Below are 18,964 nucleotides of genomic sequence, written 5' to 3'. Positions count from 1 at the left end.
GTTACCTACAACCCGTCTACACACGCCATATAGATCGGCCTGAACTCAGCATCACCTGGGTTCGAACTTATGACTGTCCCTATAAGCCCTGTTTGTTTAGACAATTAAGATTGGGGCTCGCTCATAGCTTGAACACACGGTAGATCGCATTGTGGTACCCAATCAGAGTTGAAAACGAGTTGTACTGAGAACTACAGGTCAATTGGAAGAGACTTTGTTCTCAGACTCTTATGCTAATGTACTATTTGTTTACAGGATTTTGAGCGAATCGGCCCAGCTCGAAATTCGACAGTGCCGGATCACTGACGCCCGTCAGAATCTGCTGGCTCAGCAATTGACCCACGATGGCCGCATTCGTAACCCCGGAGTGCATAACGGCAACAGTAAGGCCATCCAGTCCCGTCGACCCAAGAATTGGCAAGCCATCCTCCGGTGTGGGCCTGTATCCCACGGTGTAATAATCGAACTCCAGCTCATCGCCCCCTTCCACCGCCCCCTGGACCCTACCGAACAGCTTCTCGGCCGTCTTCTGTGGGTCGTCGCCGGGGTCCCCGCCCGAGAACTCCGACCCGGAGCGGATGCGGCCGTCCAGCGTCTGCCGCAGGTGCAGCTGCTCCGCGTTGACGATGCCGTTCAGCAACCCCGCCTGCGTCGGCTTCGAGTTGACCAGCAGGCCCGCCACGCCCGTCACGGGCAGGGTGACGTTCTCGGCAGCGAGCAGCGGCACGCTGCCGACGCCCGCCGCGAGGACGACGTGGTCGGCGCGTGCCTCGACGCCGCCGGCCGTGACGACGCCCGAGATGCGGCCGTCCTCCTGCTTGAGGAAGCCGGTGACCTTGTCGCTCAGCAGCGTGGCGCCCCTGGCCTTGGCGTCGGCGATGAGCTGGCGCGCGGCCACGTGGGCCTCGACGGCGCCCTCCTCGGCGACGTAGAGCCCCCACTCCGGCATGACGCTGTCCTGCAGGGCGGGCTCGCGCTGCTGGATCTCGGTGCGGTTCACGCGCACGATGTCGTAGCCCCAGGCCGAGTGCTCGTCGAGGTAGGCCTCCAGCTCGTCGGGCGACATGTTCCAGTTGAGCGACCCGCCCCAGTGGATGGGGAGGTCCGGCAGCTCGGCGGCTATCTCCCTCCATCGTTCCATCGAGCGGTGCCGGAAATCATAGTAGAACTTGGCTGGTACGTGTTAACCACCTGCTACGGGTCCTAAAGTGATGCATTTTGGAACATTTCAAACCATGACGGACGGGCAACCGTTGAGGAGGGAAGAATGGTGCTTACGGTTGCCGGCGGCCGCGTTGAGCCAGGCGAACGAGTTCGGCGTCGCCGTGCCGCCAATGTCTTCGGCCACGATGGTGACATTCGCTTCATGGGACAAGTGCCACGCGATGGAGGCGCCAACGATGCCGCCGCCGACGACGGCGATGTTTGGGCTGCTTTGGACGCTCATCTCTGGCCCTCCGGAGATGAGGGGATTTTGTGCACTCATTTCTTCGGCACCGGCAACTATTGGATCGAGATATCGACTGGTAGAGTATTTATACATTCAAGTCTTGTTCTTGGCGTTGGAGTAGATCCTGTCCTAGGCAAGAAGGTCGAGCAACTCGTGAAGTCGATGTTACTCCGGTTTCGGTGTGAATGTTGAACAATATGCTGCCGCCAGGGTGTGATACCAAGAGTTCCCCGCAGATAAGAGTAGGGTTGATCAATTGCGGCAGCCGAATGTTGTGAATGCTGTGAGGGTCCAGAGGAGATGCGGCGAGCGCATGTCGATAAGTTTGCAAACGTCCACTTGCGTGATAACTTTGGAAACATGCAGAAGCCGTGGTTGATTGGCGTGATACTTCTAATGAAGTAATCCGACACCCCTTGGACTCAACCCAAAAACCTTAACCGCATCGTTTTTCTAACCAGCAAAAATGGGGTGCGTTAGATGCTGACATGCGACCTCCTTTCGAGTGGCTAGAGGAAGAAATGTGATGCGAGACTTGCCAGTATCTTTTCTGTTTCGAATAGTCGGCTTCAGATGTTGACGATGACATTGATCAAGCCTATTGTGGAATGCTCAAGACGGGCTGGTCTGTGCTGTTTCAAGTTTGCGTCATCCTCAAACTTGGCTCCTCAAACCCACTTCTCCCTTCTCACCGCCGGCCGGTAGACAGATTAATGATCGAAAGCCACGACTGCAGTTGCATAGTAAACGAGGAGACCTTGCGAGTTCTCGAGACGAAGAGTGTCAGCCTCCCCGCGAATCAGTAACTGTCGGGCGACCAGCGCCGGGCCGCCCAGAACACAGGTGGCCGAGATAGCAATGAGGTGCCTTCGCCAGTTGGCGAGTATCTTCCGTTTCGGTTGCAATAAGGGTAACAAGGACACGGAAGTCCTCAGGTACAAAAGCACCAAGCCGGGGAAAGCATTGAAGCCTGGTACAGAGTTGCGCATCCTCTGCGTGGGGGACTCAATAACAGTCGGCTTCCTCAGCGACCAAGATGGCGGCGACGGAAACGGGTACAGACTGAGGTTGCTTGATGATCTGTCCCGTAAGACATCTCACTTTTCAATACAACAGCCAACGGACAGCTGACTGGGACTATTATTACTCTAGAGGACCAGGTCGTATTCGCTGGGACAGAGACAGCTGGTACGATGAAAGACGGCTACTTTGTAAGTCGACTTGCTAGCTACCTTGACAATCCAGGACACATCTAATACTCCCCTACCGTTGCAGGCGGCCTGGTCAGGCAAGACAATCCAATTCATCACGGATAACGTGGGACCATCGCTCACCCAGAGACCGAACATCGTCTTGGTCCACGCGGGTACCAACGATATGAATTCAAGTAATGCGATCTCCACCGAAGGGAATGACCCGGCCGCCGCCGCAGAGCGCCTCGGTCTGCTCGTCGACAAGATTACGGACGCCTGTCCCGACGCAGTCGTCCTAGTCGCCATGATCATCGGCACCTGGGATCAGGCCCAGGCGCACAGGACCCGCCAGTTCGACGCGCTAATCCCTGGCTTGGTGAGACAGCGACGTGACGCGGGCAGGCGGATGTTGGCGGTGGATTTCACGTCTTTTTCAAGTAAGCTCCTGCGAGATGGTGTGCATCCTACCAATGAAGGTTATCATGTGTTTGGGGACTATTGGTATGACTTTGTTACTCAGATCCCGGTTGAGTGGATTCAGCCTCCAGTTGGCAACGATCCGGACCGCTGGTGAGCGAATCTGTTTAAAGCACTGTTAAGCCTTTACTCTTTGTTGCCTATTACCTAGATGTCTTGTATTGCACTTTTGTGATCAACAGAGTTCGCCATTTGGGCTGAGGCATACTAGTGGATGCTACGAGGCGGGGACATGATATTCTAAAAGACTCGGAGACAATATAGATTCAAATGTTCAAGCACAGATTACCCTCCTCTACCAAGCCGGAAGTCCACTTCGAGAGATAAAAGAAAACTTCGTTTTACAAGGAAACCAATATCGATTTTATATCATCATCCACTACACCTACCCAGGTCAGGAAACGGCGACGTTGGCTTCATGTTTGCACACATTCAAGTACATAGGATTTCACGAGCCGTGTTGTTTTTCCCATTGCTCCACACTATTCAGTGACAACTTTTCTTCTCTCTTCTGTCTCTTTAGGGTGGGTATCAAACTGGTAACAGGGGCATACCTGTTATGAGATGCGTTACGCTCACTTTTCCAGGGACAGACACTTCGAGGCAGAATGAGCAATCATGACGGATGTAAATCCTTATAATTACATTAGCTAGTCTTACAGAGAGTAGATAAATTCAGGGTTCTCCCTGTCCGTCAGATCAAAGAACTCCTGCCCCTCTATCTTGACATACCCAGGCTGAGCCCTGAGCTCTGCCTTCTTCTTGTTTTGATACCGGCACCAGCAGTAGATGAACCCAACATCCAACAGGCTGACCACGTAGCACACCACGATGGTGATCTCAGCAGGCCTGTACTGCGGCGCATCCTTCTCGCGGAAGACCTGCGGCCCGATGATATTCCCAACGCAGTATCCGATCAGGTACATAGCAGCCACGGTGGTCTTCTTGGTCCAGCCGGCGACGTTGGTCGAGATGAGGGACAGTATGGCGACGAAGGGCGTGGGGCTTGCCTGCGTGAGGTAGTAGCCGATAAGCCGGCCGATGCTGTGGTTGTTGTCGAGGCAGGTGATGAGCAGCATCCCCAGAATGGCGAGGATCATGCCGGATGTGCACACCAGGAGTCGATTTCCCAGGCGGTCACCCAGGATACCGCAGACGACGAGGGCGATGACCTGCCAAGAGATGTCAGCAAGCCACAGAGGGGAATGCAAAAGCTTGTATAGGCTTGGAAAAGCTTGGCTTCTTGGACGGGAGGAACTGAGAGCAAGAACACACCTCGACCGCTCCACCGGGAGTTCCCAGCAGCAAGGACTGCTCGTTCGTAAAGCCGAATGACACGATGAGCTGGCTGAAGAAGTTGCTTATTCCGCCGTTTGGTATGTCTGCGACCAGGCTGTAGAACACAAAAGCCCAGACCATTGGGTCCGTCATGGCCTCCTTGAACTGGTAGAGCTTGAAATGCTTGTTACCCACGCCCTGTTGGTTCACCCTGATGCGCTCAATAGCCAGGACCTTCTCTTTCTCTGTGAGGAATCGAGCGTTCATCTGGTTGTCGGGCATAACGAAGAGGAAGATTGCGCCAACAAACGCGGTGAACAGTCCTATTACCAGGAACAGCAGCTGCCACGATTCAATGGCAACAGGGTTCTTGGCCGTGCCGACTGCAATCCCGTATGCGACAAAGCCACCGAGGATCTGGCCCCAACCGTTGAAAGAGAACCATATGCCGGTCCTGGCGCCTTGCTCCTTGGTGGTGTACCACTGCGACGTGAAGAGAGCAAAGCCGGCTAGGCGGTGTTAGTTACCCATCACACAGCTCAGAGCCCAATTAAAGCAGTTTCAGAAGCAATCCGAAGGGAAATACAGGTCATCATGTCTATACGTACGGGTGACGGCAGCTTCAAAAACACCTAGGAAGAACCGCACAGTCATGGCACCGGCAAAGTTCTTGGTGGCGGCCATGCAGCAGAGGACCAACCCCCACATGATGACATTGAAGGCGCTCCATTTCCCGAGGGGCAGCCGCTGCAGCAGGCGGTTGGTCGGGTACTCCCAGAACAGGTACCCGAAGTAGAACATGGATCCGATCCAGCTGTACTGGTGGCCGGACAGGCCGATGTCCTGCTTCAGGCCCATGACGGAGGCGTACGAGACGGTGGTCTTGTCGAGGTAGTTGAGGCCGTAGACCAGGCACAGCAGCGGCATGAGGTTCCAGTCGATCTTCCTCAGCAGCCTGCGCTCGTCCTCGGCGGTCAGCTCGATGACCTCGCCGTTCTCGCCCTGGAGGACCTTGAGGGCCTCGTCGGCATCGCTGCGGTCGGCGTGCTTGAGGATCGTGCCGACCTTCTCGTCGTTGCCGGACGCGGCGGGGCCCTTCTCAGGGGACTTCTCGATGTCGGACATGGTGGAGTGCTGCCAGAAGCCAGGAAGGTGGATGGAGAGGGGGGGGGAGGGACATTTCAGAGAGGGAGAGACGCAGATCGGGGCGATATATTTATCGGTGGTGTGTTACTCAATACCACCATTGGAATTAGTGGCAACGGTCCGGGACATGTTAGGCTTCTTATCGCGCCGGCAGATTGTCCAGACGTCACATCCCGTCTGACTGATTTGAACGAAGTAGGGATGGGGCAAGCTCCGGGGTAGCAGGGTGGGCACGCGTATCGGGGCGTCGCGTTTATCTTGGAGTGGCCACGGAAGTCGGGCCATGGGTGGCATGTTGGCTTATCAAGAGAGTAGTCTACTTATTTGTTGATACATTGATACCAACCTATCTGGTCTACCCATGCCTCTGTGGACCATAATTATTGACACAATATAGCGATCTCGGATGGCTTGAATCGCAGCGCAAGAAGACTGTGTCTGATGCCCCGAGCATGGCAAGGTCTGGTTTGGGAACCGGCACGGGAGTAGTTCGCGGGGATGTCTGCGGGGTAAGTAGCCTACAGTATGGGTGTAAGAGGCGTCTATGCAGGGGAGGTGAAGCCTTGAAGAAAGAAAGAAAAAAATAAGCATTGGCTACGTGACACGAAATGGTCCATGACGAGGCAGCGAGGTTGGAGATTGGAGGTGGAGGTGGAGAGACAGGGACCGCTGCAATTGCCGGGCGACTGCCGGTTAGAAATGCACTCAGGTAACGGTTTGACTGTATTGACAGGGGGAACACTTAACCGTTCATGACAAGTATCCAACTAACACGAAATCGTATGGATTGCTCACGGCGACGTCAGTAGAGTACTTATGACCCTACACTGCCCGTTAACTCCAACTGCTTTCTTGCAGACCACTAGCAGCATCAACATTCAACGTGAGCCTCAACCTTTGCAGCCGGACTCGGTACTGATCTCCCCACGAGGGACAGCATGCCATACTCCATCTCAGAAATGGACTTAGCCGCTCCCTTCATCACTGTCCAGAGTGTCCAATGTCCGATAGCCAGCAGTCAGCACCGTCGACGTTGATGTTAATACGAACAGCGTCTCACACGTCTTCGAGACATTCGAGATCTTCGATTTCCTCAAGCACACAATGTTGGCAATTGGACCCGTCTCACGATAAACAGTATTATTGGATGCAACATCAAGATTACAGACCATTGCTACAGAGAACCAACAAACAGCACCACACCGACCGAAACAGCCAGCACTCCAGATCAGTGCCCGTCTGGGGAGCATGAGCAGGCCCCTTGGCCCTCGCGGAACAGGAATGTACGCCCTCTAGACTGGCTGTCGCCTCTCGAGCCAGCTGTCTCTCAGAGTTGTCTTAGATGGCCAGCGCCATCGATGCGTAATCCCACCAGGTGCCCTCTGCCTCTTCCTCTCCGCCGGCTGCTCCCGCGTTTTCTGCTCCCGCGCCCGGTGCTCCCGCGGGGGGCACATCTGCGGGTGGTACTTGTGGGGGTGGTTCCCTTGCGGGCACTCCTCCTGCTTGTGGTTGGCGGATCCGGTCACCGTCGTAGTCGTCCTCGTCGTCTCCCCACCCTCCAGCCCGTCGTCCAACGCCCCCGGTACACGACGTCGACGCCTCTTTGGAGCCCCCTGGCCCGGAGCACCGCCGTCCGCCCTCCTCTTTAGCTTCCTCTTGTCCTCGCTCTCGGGGATGTCGTCCGGGTGGAACTTGCGGAGCTTCGCCCCGGGCTCCTGGTAGCGGTCCGGGTCCTCCTCGTCGAAGCGGCTCAGCAGGTAGTTCTGCCACCTCTCGATGAAGCCCGGCGGCTCTATGTCTTGGGTCGCATCTTGGGTCGCATCTTGGTCTTGGTTGTCACCTTGGTTGTCACCTTGGTTGTTACCTTGTAGTCGTCTTCTTCCTGCAGTCATGGCTGCAACGGGGTTTCAAGGTCAGCAAAGTACACTCAACGTCGTGCTTCCTCCAGTGAGGATTGGGAGAACGGGGGTAGAGCGACGCGGTTGGGAGGGGAGGGGGGAATGGTGGAACTGGTAGACGCGCGATCTTACCTCTGCCCATCTGCGCAAACATCCTATCTATTATCACCTGCCTCTGGTGCGGCGTGTCACCGATCAGGAAGTTCCTGTGGCCCGCCCTGAACTGGACCTTCTCGTCGACGTACGGCCTGGCCTTGGGCCGGTAGTACTTGGACGGCGTCGGGTCCTCGAGCTCAGGCCTCCACAGCAGGTCCGTGTCGACGTCCTTGTCGCGCGTGATGATGTCCTGCCTCCTCTCCGTCTGGAGCTGCACCGGCCACCTGTTCACGCTGAAGAACTTCTTGACCTTGCCCCGGACCTCGGGCCTGGCCCAGCCCCAGACCTTGGGGCGGACCTTCTCGTCGAGCGGGTCGAGGTAGTCGTTCGCGCTGCGTGCCGGCCACAGCATGCTGTCCTTCTTGACGGCCTCCTTGATGATGTTGTCGCGGATGAGCTGCAGCGATGCCTCCGCGGTCAGGTTGTTGTCGTTCGCCTTGTCGTTTAGCGTCGCCTTGACGAGCCTCACGAGGGGGTTGGGCGGGGGCATTGTTCCACTGGGTGATCCTGTCGAACTCATTCTTGTAGTCACCGATGGCCCTCGACATCTCACCACTCGGCCTGGACGGTTGTGTCTTCCACTGCTGTTCTAGGCCGCCTTCGCCAGTCAGCTTCGACATGTAAACACCCCAGCGGTATGCGAGGACAAGGAAGTAATCCTCGACCCTCTGGTCCAGCGGACTGTTCTGGAGGCCCCTTCTCACGAGCGAGTGCCAGTTCCGCAAGCGATCGAACCGAGGAGCGAGGACCACGTCCTCATTCCTCTCGTCGGGGCGGAGACGCCAGGTCTCCTCAGGCGACGTCCACCTGACGAGCTGCTCTGGGTGGCAGGTGGGGACGGGGCGCATCACCCAGCCATAGCACCGCCAGTCTTCTTGGTAACGGCAGCGGCCTTGGGTGTGGAGGCGCTCCAGCCACATCTGCACGTCGTGGGGGTAGAACCTGATCCTCCGGACGGGGCCGTCTGTCCTGTCGTGGATGTAGTCAATGAGATCCTCGACGCTGACCTTTGTGGTGTTATCTGGGAACAGCGGATCCGAGACGTCGCTGAAGATGCGGGCCAGCTTGTCGGCAAACAATATAAACAGGGACGCGCGGGGCTCCAGCTCCTGCGTCATCTCCGGCGTGATGGATTGGGTGAGCAGGAACCGGATCCAGTAGATCTCCATCTTGTCAAGGTCCCTCAGAACCAAGGCACCGCCGCTCCTGACCAAGTCTCGTGCGTCGAGAGCAGCGGGGCTCCTTTGCTGCTGTCCGCCAGCAGGGGTGTAGGTATCATTGAGGCCTTTCAATCCTTGATCGTACAGTGTGTTCATATCCTTCAGGAGGTTCCGGGGCGCGATCTTCAGCTCTCGCTCAAACAACTTCCTCACGGTCCTCATCTCCTTCAACATCTGCCGGTGGTACTCATCCTCAGCGCTCAGCCCACTGTCGACGTAGGCGCCCCAGAGCGACGTGGGCGGCAGCACCGACGGCGCCCCTACCGCAGCCTGGCCAGGCACAGGCGCCGCGGGCGGGCCGAAGCCCATGCGGCTGACGACCGCCTCGCGCGCCCTCGCCATGTCCCTGTTCTGGTCCGCCCAGAACTTGGCCATGTTGGCCGTGAAGCCCTGGGGGTCGTCCTTGCCGTCCGTCGCCTGGACCTGGTGCGGCTGCAGCTTTGCCAGCTCGTACTTGCGCCCCGGCCCGGCGCCCGTGTTCCTGCGCATGATCTCGACCTCGGCGGCCGAGAGCGGCAGGCGCACGCGGCGCCAGGGCGTGTTGGCGGCCCGGTTCTCGTTGCTGCTGAACTGCCGCAGCGCCGCCTGCAGGCCGGCGCGGCGCACTGCCCTCTCCCGCGCGAAGCAGTCCTTGCCGTTCCCGAGCTTGGCTCCGCTGAAGAGGGTCCTGCTGAGAGACCCGTCGCCTTCGAGCCGCGTCTCGATCCACCCCTGGAAGCCGACGCCGTCGCTGGCGATACACTGCTCGAATGTCTGTTCATGCCTGAGAGCAGCATTCCTCCGCTCAGGGGTCTGGTTTTGGCCGAGCCGCCACCACTCTTCTTCGTCCTGTGAAAGCCCTGCTTGCCCGTCCAACCGCTTTTCCTCGGTCAGCCCGGCTCGCCTCTCGACATCGGTGAGCCACTGATCGTTGACAATCATCTCCGCCCGCGGGTGGGTGGGGAAATCCTCTGGCTGCAAGTGTTCGTTGTCTTTGTGGTCCCTGCCCAGGATAAGAGGCAGCTTGCCGTTGTACTTGAGCCTGGGCTCCCGTGCAGGGATCATGTCCGCGGTGACGATCTTGTTTGGGGTGTTCGGCCCATAATGGGTCGTTTCAAAGAGCTTGTGCGCCTGGATTTTCTCAAGCGCCTGCCGGACCATAAGTGCCGTTGCCGGGCCTACCTCAGGGCCCTCGCCACGCTCGATGTCCTCCAAGAATGTCTGTAATTCTGCGACATACGTCTCCCAATGCATTTCGCGGTCAACGTCCCCTTCGTCGAGGAGTACCAGGATTTCCCTGATGCGCGTGCCGATGGGCGGCTGCACCTGGCCGCGCCAGGTAAAAGAATGTCGCATGTCAGATGGTGATGGCTGCAAGGGGGGCGGCACACTGCCGTCCTTCCTGGGAGCCGCCCCCGGCGGGATCCCGCCAGGGGCTGGCGGCGGGGCGTTCCGGGGCGTGGTCCACGGAGTCATCGGCGGGACTCCAAGGTTACCTGGTTGTGGAGGTGTGCCTCCTGGCGGACCTCCTGTGGTCGTTGGCGGGATTCCGGGACCGGGCGGCGGCGCATCTCTACCTCCTGGCGTGTTCTCGGGAGTCACCGGCGCGTTTCCGGGGCGAACTGGTGGCGGGACTGGGCCCGGTGGTTTGGGTCCGGCGGTCCCTGATGTGGTTCCGTCAGCCACTAATGTGGTTCCGACATTGATAGATGTAGGTCCGGGAGTCCCCTGAAGCGGGACACCGAGTGGTGTCGTTCCGGTAGTTGTCGGTGGGTGAGTGGGTGCAGTTGGCACCAATGGCGGAGCCACACCAAATGGCGTAGTCCCTGTGGTCACCGGCGGATTATTAGGGACAGTTGGCACCACCGGCGGAGCTATACCGAACGGCGTGGTCCCGGTAGTCACCGGCGGATTACCAGGAGCAGTTGGCACCACCGGCGGAGCCACACCGAACGGCGTGGTCCCGGTAGTTGTGGGTGGGTGAGTGGGTGCAATTGGCACCACCGGCGGAATCACACCGAATGGTGTTGTCCCGGTAGTCACGGGCGGGTTACTGGGAGCCGTTGGCACTGGTGGCAAGTCCGGATACACGGGCAAAACGGGGTACCTGATGGTGTCGTTGACCCCTGGGCCCGCTATCCCGGCACCCGGGGGCACAGTGTTCGATCCTGGCTGGTTCCCAGACGATATTCCCGGCGGCGGCGGCGGCGTATCCCTTGGGAGATCCGGGGGCGCGGGCCCAGGCGGCACACCGGACGTTCCTCCGGGCTGGCCCGGCCTCTGGACATTGCCGGTACCGGTCTGGTTTGAAAATGGCGGCGTGGGGATCCCAAATATGCTTGTCCCTGTTGGTGTGGTTTTTGGCGTGCCCGGGGTGCCGGCGTTGTTGTCGACGGGGTCGTCAGTGATGGAGTTGTTAAATGGGGGTGCATTGATCTCGGACGTGTTATCGGCCGGTACTCCCTGGTTGTCTCCCCCAGATGTTGTGCTTCTTTGTGGCACACGTTCAAAGCGATACCCGCCGAACGTGCTGGTAAGTTGATATCGCTGGCGCTGGGCGGGCGACAACGCGTCGAATTGCTCTTGGTTGAGAACGGACGGGCCCGCCTCGACCACAGGCAGTGCAGGGAACAAGTTGTCGCGCCCGATCTGGGAGATAAGGTAAAGTTGTCAGTACATATAGAGGCTTTGAAGGAGTACACCATGGCCAAACAAGGTGGCAACCATCCCCTGCAGGACATTGCTCTTAAGGGACCAGAGAGATAGTCACGAACCGTGTTGCTGGGATTGTAATGGCTCCGAGCCTCGTCATTAAGCGCAGGCATGCCTGACTGAACGAATTCGGTCGGTTCATACTCTCGGAAGATTTGCTGAGTGTAACTATCAACAAACCACTCCTCATTGCCTATCCAGTGGTTACTCTTGAAATTTTGCGCAATGTATGCCCTGATTTCAAAGTCCGATCTGCCCTCGAAGTGGTTGAAGAGGGCCTCCCAGTGGGCCCGTGCCACCGAACCGAAGAGGTGTGGTCGATTGCGGATATCGCTTCGGAGTCTGTTGACGAGCGCATCATCGAGCGGACGGAGATCGACCGTCGCCATTTCGAGCGATAACCAGGAATCTTGCTCTGTAAATACTCAACTGGTTATGACAGAAGGGTAGGCCTTCCAAGGTCATGCAACAGCCAAAGTGCGCCGTCGTCGTCTCAAAGAATGAGGCAGACAGACGGGAAACTGTACGGGCTGACCTCTTGTGCGCGCAAAAAAAGAAAGAAAAGCAAGAGGAAGGTAGGAAACAATCTCTCTCACGGGGTGGGAGATCGCTTGCAATAGACATATTATCTGGTTGCACACTTTTGCACGCTTGCATACATCACGAGGACAATGACCGTGTCTTCTTCTCCGCCTACACAGGTGAACATTGAATCCGGCCTCTAAGAGCGTGCCCACCAAAGTGGCGGCGGGACGCCGACTTGGGCTGCATTCCAGCCGCGCCGCAGAGACCTGGTTGGTATTCCACCTTCGGCCAGAATGGGGATAACAATAAAGGATATGCGCGGCAGAAAGCCAGCAGTCGAAAGCCGCCGCTTTCGGAATGCTCCCGAACAAAACGCACCCAGCTGTCCCGGGTTGAAGCACTGTTGCCGCTCAAAGATGCCGTCTGCCTTGGTACTGGAAGCGTCGCGTCTTTGTTCCGAACTCCAGCGCGACTTCGCAGCTGTGATTGAATGCAGTGCAGAACCCCGTGGAAAGGCCGACCTTGAGGCATGGGGTATCAGCATGTCTCCCCAGGTGTCTGGTCATTCCCGTGTGAAGCAGGCCTTATGGCGAGCCCGACTTGAGCAGATCCGGCAAATATGGATCGCAAAGACCGTTCAGCAAAACCTCGAGCAAGACTGGAAGAGAGCGTACGGCAACTGCGGTCCCGGCTTCAACTCGTCCGCCCATCACGTAGCAGGATAAACCAAGATGATGACGGCCCAGCCGCGGGGTCTGTCAAGGCGTACCAGCCCGGCAAGTATCCCACCATAGCAGAGGCCCGGGAAAAGTCAACCCATGCTGCTAGCTATTCCTCTTCAAAATTGCAAGTGACGGAGGCAGGGCCAAGTAAAAGGTCTGAGCAAGAAGACGAATTGTCGGATTTTGAGGACTTGGACACAATACTGTCGCGCGACCAGACTGAGCCTGCCTCGGTACAGAGAGATGACGTCGAGTGGCAGCCTTCATTGGTGATTGGGTCATCGTCCATCGACGCCGGAAACCCCAGCGCGAAAGAAGTTGCGCGCAGGAACATGTTGCAGTGGGAACACATCTACCAGCACCACCAGAAGCAGACACCAGGAACCTTGCAGCTGGGCGTGTTGGATGAGCGACGCAAGGACGCAGCGAGGGAATACGAGGACATCTGCGCCAGGGCCGACCCCGAGGACGACGTGCCCCGGAACGAGACCCGCGCCTTCAAAGAGGAGCGCGTGACGTCCCGTCTTGCCGTCCTGCAGGAAACGCTCGCCCAGAGCACAGAGCCTGAGTGCGAGCCCATGAGGGCCAACATCTCGGCCGCGATCCATGGGTATGAGGAGGGAACCATTGGGTGTTCCTCAACCTATACCTTGATCTTCGCGGGCCATATCGTCGACACAACCTGTCGGACGTGGGCCGAGTTCACGGTCGACAGGAAGGAGCGCCTGGATGGGTATTTCGAGCAGCATGGCCCCGGACATCTCTGGTGGGAGCCGCCGCTGGCCGGCTGGAAGGACAGAGTGAATGCAAAAAAAGCACTTATTCTCGATGTCACAAAGCACATCGAGCCCGATGTCCAATTTCGAGATGACCAGTGTCATTTTCGTATACCTATGTGCTTCCGGAAGGAGACCGCCCTGACTTGTCGGGTGGGACGTACACAGAGCCGAGATTCGAAAATTGGGCATGGCAACCCCAGCAAGCCGAGCACCAGGAAGAGAAAGTGGGTGTGGGCCGATGATGGTGAGAGCGATGCCGAAGTATTAAAGAGGGCCAGGGGCGATACGTACTGGTCGCATGTTTTCCCCGAGAAGACAGCGAGAGGTGCCGCCCTCAGCAAGATCGGGCCTGTTGCCACAGACGCAGGTCTGTCCACTACAACTGGACAGGCGCACTTCTTCGAGATGCTGCTCGACAGTGGTTGCGAGACCCCTATCCTGTACCATGCCGACTTCGTGTCCCTGGGCTTCACCAACGTGGATATGAACGCTGCAACCGTGGCAACCATTCACCTTGCCAACGGGCGGAAGTCGAACCTGAAGATCTTCGAACTCCTGGGGGGAGTCCAGCTCTCCGAAGACGATTTCTGTGACCACGACCTTTTCCCCACGTGCGTCATCAAGCTCGAGGCGAGGCTCAAGCCACCGGCCGGGTACAGCGGCGAGAGATTATCTGGTGTTCTCCCTTTCCTGGCGTATTATATGTCCTTCGCGCCAGGGATGGACAAGGCCCACTTGGGCACCGAGAGAGGCGATGTCCTAGGCATGCAACGGATCCCGGGCGGGCTGAGATATGACCCATTCATGAAACCTCAGTTGGGCGAGCCTAGGGAGACGTTGCTCAAGAAGCTCCAGGCCCGAAACCCAAGCAAGATCGTCTTTGAGCATCAAAGGGCGAGCGGAGGGCGGACACTGATGGAGGAAGAAGTCGACTCTGAGGGCGGTACTTCGCGGATCACATTGATCCACACTGATGGAACGGTTGTGCAGACCTGCAAGATAGAGACACCTCGGGATAGGAGGAGGCAAAAGTTAATAGAGTTTGTCGAATGAACACAAGAGCAGTATTCGCATGCAACCCTCGAAACAACTCGTACTTCTTTCTCACCCGGTCCAAAAATCAGCTCGATCGCTTGTGTGAATATTGCCCGCCCAACACTTGTTGGTCAATCACTCAGACTGCGAGCCGCTCTGCCTCATTGTGATCGGTCTGAGCCACGATTTCTATGCTGATAGCATCCTCCCCGTGTATGCTTTTCCTGCACTGCGAACATCTGGAGCTCACCAGGGCTCATGGCATTTGCTTCAGGAACGAGCCCGAGGTGTTAGGTATAATGTGTGCCTCATCCTCGCCGGCCGACTTCTTGGTCCTGGTCAAGCCACATGTGAGCTGGCCAATGCCGGAGCGTGCTGGAGCAAGAGACGCTCTTGAGATAGTAGTCTGAGCGTCATCGTCCATTCCTGGCGTGCCTTGGCGACGTCTGAGAGGACGGGCTCTGGTGCAGGCGCGCGCAAAAATAGAGATGTTGGCGGCCCTTCGGGGCACTTGCAGGACCCAGCCAGCCGGCACGCACCCCTCTTTAAGACTCTCAGGTATCTGGCCTGCGTCAAGAAGGCTGTCTCAGTCAGAGGGGGGCCTCTTGGGTTTTCGCATCCGACACATCTTAAAATGACATGTCTCGGGCGTATGTGGACGGGGCGTCATTTGCCCCATCTGTGCGTATCAATCTCGTGTAATCTAATAAGCAACCCGGCGATTCACAGGCCGCGTGGCTCGGTTCGACGTGAGTGAGACAGTCAGGGCGGAGTGTTCCTGGCAAACCCATCATTCCGTTGGATAAACGCCTTTGCCTTGAGAAATAGACAGGACAGGAGAAAAAGGCGGTGCGTCTCGGCCCCTTGCACTTGACAGGCTGCATGGCATATTGGGATCGATAGCTGATGCCCATGTCATGTTGGTAGTCAGCCGTGCCACGTCCTACATCAAGTGGACGGCACCAATCATAGAAAATGCGGCCGATATTAAGTCTGCACGTCATCGCCTCTCCAAACGAGAACTGCAGCCTTGATCAAAGACAAGCCCAGACCACAAGAGGTTCGTGTGAACGAACAGACACTGAGTGGCATGTACCAAACCGGCGGTGATAAGGCTTGAAAGCGTATGTCTCACGGCAGTGGAAGAGCTCGCCCTTCCCCAAGACAACGTGCCCTTCTCGTCAGCGGATACTGGGGAATTTCCGTCGAATAAGGTGAAAGGTGCGGGAGGTACTCTATTTCGATACCAGAATCTCACGTGAAGGACACCGACTTCAGCTGTCTCCCTGGCTGATACCATCTCCCAGCTCGCGCCGCTGGCCGTAGCAAGCCACTTGGCTGTGGCGGGATCCAAAGTGTATGCCCCGCCGAGGAAGAAGTCCGAAGTAAAGTAGCGTGGCTCATCTAAGAGCATATAGAGATCCCACGTATAAGATCATGCCAATGAGCTCAGCCCAAACGCCACTGAGATAGTGGGCATTCCTCTAAACCCTGGGATCCGAACAAGCCGCAGCCCAGTCTTCACGTCCCAGGGATAGCCTTCCACTGGCGGTCCGCCGAGTCGATCAACCAGAACCAGCTCGACGACGATCAACCCAGCGGTGGCGAGGCGGTCCTTTCGCCAACGAGCCCTGGCAACTGACCCCGGCGGGCAGAAGCTACCATCACGGGGCCGCCAGCTGTCTCCGGCGGGAGGGAGACCACAGGGTTGTCCCAAGCGCGGGACGTTGCATCGCGGGTGAGCAGCCAAAGGGGCCTGATGGCAGCAGGGCGGTTGGATGGTCTTTGGCGCCGCATGATGCGAATTTGGACCCGTCCTGCGCGTAGAAGTGATGGTCCCGTGGGGGAGGGACCAACCTGGGATCCAAGCTCTCCCGTCATCCCAGGCAGCTCCTATCGCAGGCGAGGGACCTATCACGACATCGCGCCTACGAGATGAGCATTCATGCCAGGCGAGGACCAGAGGCAGGCAGGCTGGCAGCAAGCCAGGCACGCTTGCGATAGGGGGGACCCGGGCGTGCCCGAGAGAGAATGGTCGGTTGCTGCTAGCCGAACCGGCCCCTTCCTGCTCCCAAGTAGCATTCCGCTTTCGAGGCTTTCTCGGTCGCTTGGTTCTGCGCGGTTCGGAAATGAGCATCTCTGCAGTCGCGGGCGGCGGGAGCGTGGGCGGGAGCGGGTGGGACGGCCTGGTTGGTCGAGGCGGAATGCAGGTGCTGCTGCCATAAGATCGAGCATCCCAGCTGTCGGGAGATTGCCGCAGCCCGTGGGGGGTTGAGTCCAGTGCGCGAAAGCCGTGGCTCCAACGCGTAAAGTGTTTTTTTTAAGTGGTTTTTGTTGGTGACGTGGACGGCTCGATTGGAATTAGCAGGCAGGCACCCTGGCACGCCTGGCTGGACCTGAGCAGGCAGGCCTGGTGCGTTGTCAAGATTATGTTGTGTTCGACCTGTCCAAAGGCCCGTGTTATGTTTCGATGGCGTCCTCGCATGCTACCTGCCAACTGCTGCAACTCTTCCAGCTGAGAGGCTAGACACGCGTCGCACCAAATCGAACAAAATTACGCGAATGAGCCAGACGAGACAGCTTGTGACAATGGCCAGCGTGAAAAGCTACCCAGCAGACGCTACGGCCGTTCTCCAATGGCCTGGCCGGATTCAACAGCCGGGCGAACAGACGTTGCTGCCCGCCCCCCCTCTCACTGCGACGCTCGGCGCGGAAGAAATAGTGTGATCTTGCGCCCGTTCTGGCTGATGGGCTGCCTGGCGAAGCAAGTTTTCCAGTGACGGCTCCTGACTTTGTTTCGAAAGGCGACCAACTGGAGCGCAGACGGTAGCACCCGACCATTGGAGAGCAACTCGTCGCGTGTAAATTCTGACCTCAGGCCTTGCTATCCCTGTCGGGGCTACCAAGCAAGCTGCGACCTTCGATGAGGGGTTCAGGGCCAGCGCGATGGGACGATTGGTTGGTGCTTTGTCTTGGGCTGGCGGGATGCGTCGCGCATCTGATGTTTGTCTTTCGAGCTACCGACTGCGCGGACGATGTGATTCCAATTTCTCACATGCAGCTCTAGTCGCGATTTCCATTTGTTCGCGACGGCAGGAACAGGGTCGCCGGCGTATTTTGCCTCCCCAGGGCTCGGCCGCTCGTCTGACGGATTGCCCGTTTGGGAAGCCGTCTATTCCAGACTCGGTCTCTGACTGCACTGGCTGTGGACGAACAATGCAAAAACAGGGGTCGCAAGGCTGCAAACGAGCCCGGTAATACAAACAGTAGCTGGGCCTCGACAGAACGACATCATCACGCAGGATGACTGCATACCATCTGTTGCGCAAGGGATCTTCCGGCTGGAGCTTCTGCAACGTAATCATATGCCACAAATAGGACCAAGTTGTGTAACACGGCTGGGCGATTGGTGATCTGGTACGTGTAGAGCAGACCCTTGGACCCTTGAGCCCAGAAATAAGATATGGATATGCATATATCCCAATTACTTCAACCTTATATACTTCACTGTGTGGCCCAGGCCAAGGGGTCCTATGCCCACGGCCGGCGCCTACTTACCGTTGCGCCGCGGGGAAATGCGTGACGCATCGACACATCACCAGGCCCAGCTTATCCTGGTGGCCGTGGCGGGGAACTGTGCGGCGATCTGTGCAGGCAAGACAGCACTTGACTCATCTTGTCCTTTTGAACGCCAACACTTGAGCGGGTATCTGATCCCCCCACTTGAGAAGTCGTCTGGTGGAACAATTGCAGACACTCGTGGTGCAACCTGGGCATCTTGCAATCCACGGCCAATTGACGTGGATGGAGCGAGCTAGGGCTTCGTCGCAGTGCCACATTGGACAGCCAGTCAGCGCATAGATAGACAGACGGCACTTGAAATGTCCTTCCACGCCCTGGTTGAGAAACACGAGGAGCAAAAAATTGGACAATGAATAGCCAGCTTTCATTGGCCTGAAAAACCGTGTCCCAAAGAGAGGCCGTTGACAAATAGCAGCCGGCAATTCACATACGCCTCTCGCGCGCATAGTGGGAAAAAAAAACTTGACGTCAGAGCACGGCCGATAGGCGAAGCAAAGCAAACGCTCCCTCGGACATGGTCTCGAATCCTCGGGTATGACGGGCCAGACGGGGAGTGGCTCGGTTCACGGTCACACAGGGTCCTGAGACGGCGTCTGATGCTCATCAAATGATGGGCAGCGCCCGAGTGGCAATATCGTCCGGGCAAGGGGGGTCAGTCTACCGCAGATCCGGTTCGAGGTAGACACGGGCTGGGCGTGAGCTCGCGTCTTGAGCGCGTGGTGTGTGGGAACTCCATCGACGGCGTCGAAAATTGCTGCCGTCTCGTTGGTCCCTCGAGTGAGAGCCTGTTCACCGTCCACTTCGGCCCGGAC

The 18,964-nt window shown here is 57.6% G+C and overlaps 5 protein-coding genes across 5 annotated transcripts; 2 read left to right on the top strand and 3 right to left on the bottom strand.

Annotated features, from left to right (window-relative positions):
* Nucleotides 1–121: 121 nt before the first annotated feature.
* On the bottom strand, nucleotides 122–1,486 carry INS49_002318 (uncharacterized protein; the record flags this gene model as incomplete). Its single annotated transcript, XM_043163131.1, has 3 exons — nucleotides 122–184; nucleotides 254–1,173; nucleotides 1,279–1,486. The coding sequence occupies 3 exons, from the start codon at nucleotides 1,484–1,486 to the stop codon at nucleotides 122–124; spliced, it is 1,191 nt and encodes a 396-aa protein (XP_043031637.1).
* An 822-nt stretch (nucleotides 1,487–2,308) lies between these two features.
* Nucleotides 2,309–3,217, top strand: INS49_002317 (uncharacterized protein; the record flags this gene model as incomplete). The annotated part of the gene is made up of 3 exons (XM_043163130.1): nucleotides 2,309–2,537; nucleotides 2,603–2,661; nucleotides 2,726–3,217. 3 exons carry the CDS (start codon nucleotides 2,309–2,311, stop codon nucleotides 3,215–3,217), a joined length of 780 nt encoding a protein of 259 aa, XP_043031636.1.
* A 559-nt stretch (nucleotides 3,218–3,776) lies between these two features.
* On the bottom strand, nucleotides 3,777–5,523 carry INS49_002316 (uncharacterized protein; the record flags this gene model as incomplete). The annotated part of the gene is made up of 3 exons (XM_043163129.1): nucleotides 3,777–4,292; nucleotides 4,396–4,907; nucleotides 5,007–5,523. 3 exons carry the CDS (start codon nucleotides 5,521–5,523, stop codon nucleotides 3,777–3,779), a joined length of 1,545 nt encoding a protein of 514 aa, XP_043031635.1.
* Nucleotides 5,524–6,836: 1,313 nt separating this feature from the next.
* INS49_002315 (uncharacterized protein) lies at nucleotides 6,837–11,898 on the bottom strand (the record flags this gene model as incomplete). Its single annotated transcript, XM_043163128.1, has 5 exons — nucleotides 6,837–7,384; nucleotides 7,575–8,095; nucleotides 8,181–10,123; nucleotides 10,898–11,446; nucleotides 11,572–11,898. The coding sequence occupies 5 exons, from the start codon at nucleotides 11,896–11,898 to the stop codon at nucleotides 6,837–6,839; spliced, it is 3,888 nt and encodes a 1,295-aa protein (XP_043031634.1).
* Nucleotides 11,899–12,653: 755 nt separating this feature from the next.
* Nucleotides 12,654–14,588, top strand: INS49_002314 (uncharacterized protein; the record flags this gene model as incomplete). The annotated part of the gene is made up of 1 exon (XM_043163127.1): nucleotides 12,654–14,588. The coding sequence occupies one exon, from the start codon at nucleotides 12,654–12,656 to the stop codon at nucleotides 14,586–14,588; it is 1,935 nt and encodes a 644-aa protein (XP_043031633.1).
* Nucleotides 14,589–18,964: the final 4,376 nt, after the last annotated feature.

The sequence above is a fragment of the Diaporthe citri genome, assembly GCF_014595645.1.
Source record: "Diaporthe citri strain NFHF-8-4 chromosome Unknown scaffold_1, whole genome shotgun sequence".
Taxonomy (NCBI): domain Eukaryota; kingdom Fungi; phylum Ascomycota; class Sordariomycetes; order Diaporthales; family Diaporthaceae; genus Diaporthe; species Diaporthe citri.
This window is presented reverse-complemented; position numbering and strand designations above follow the sequence as displayed.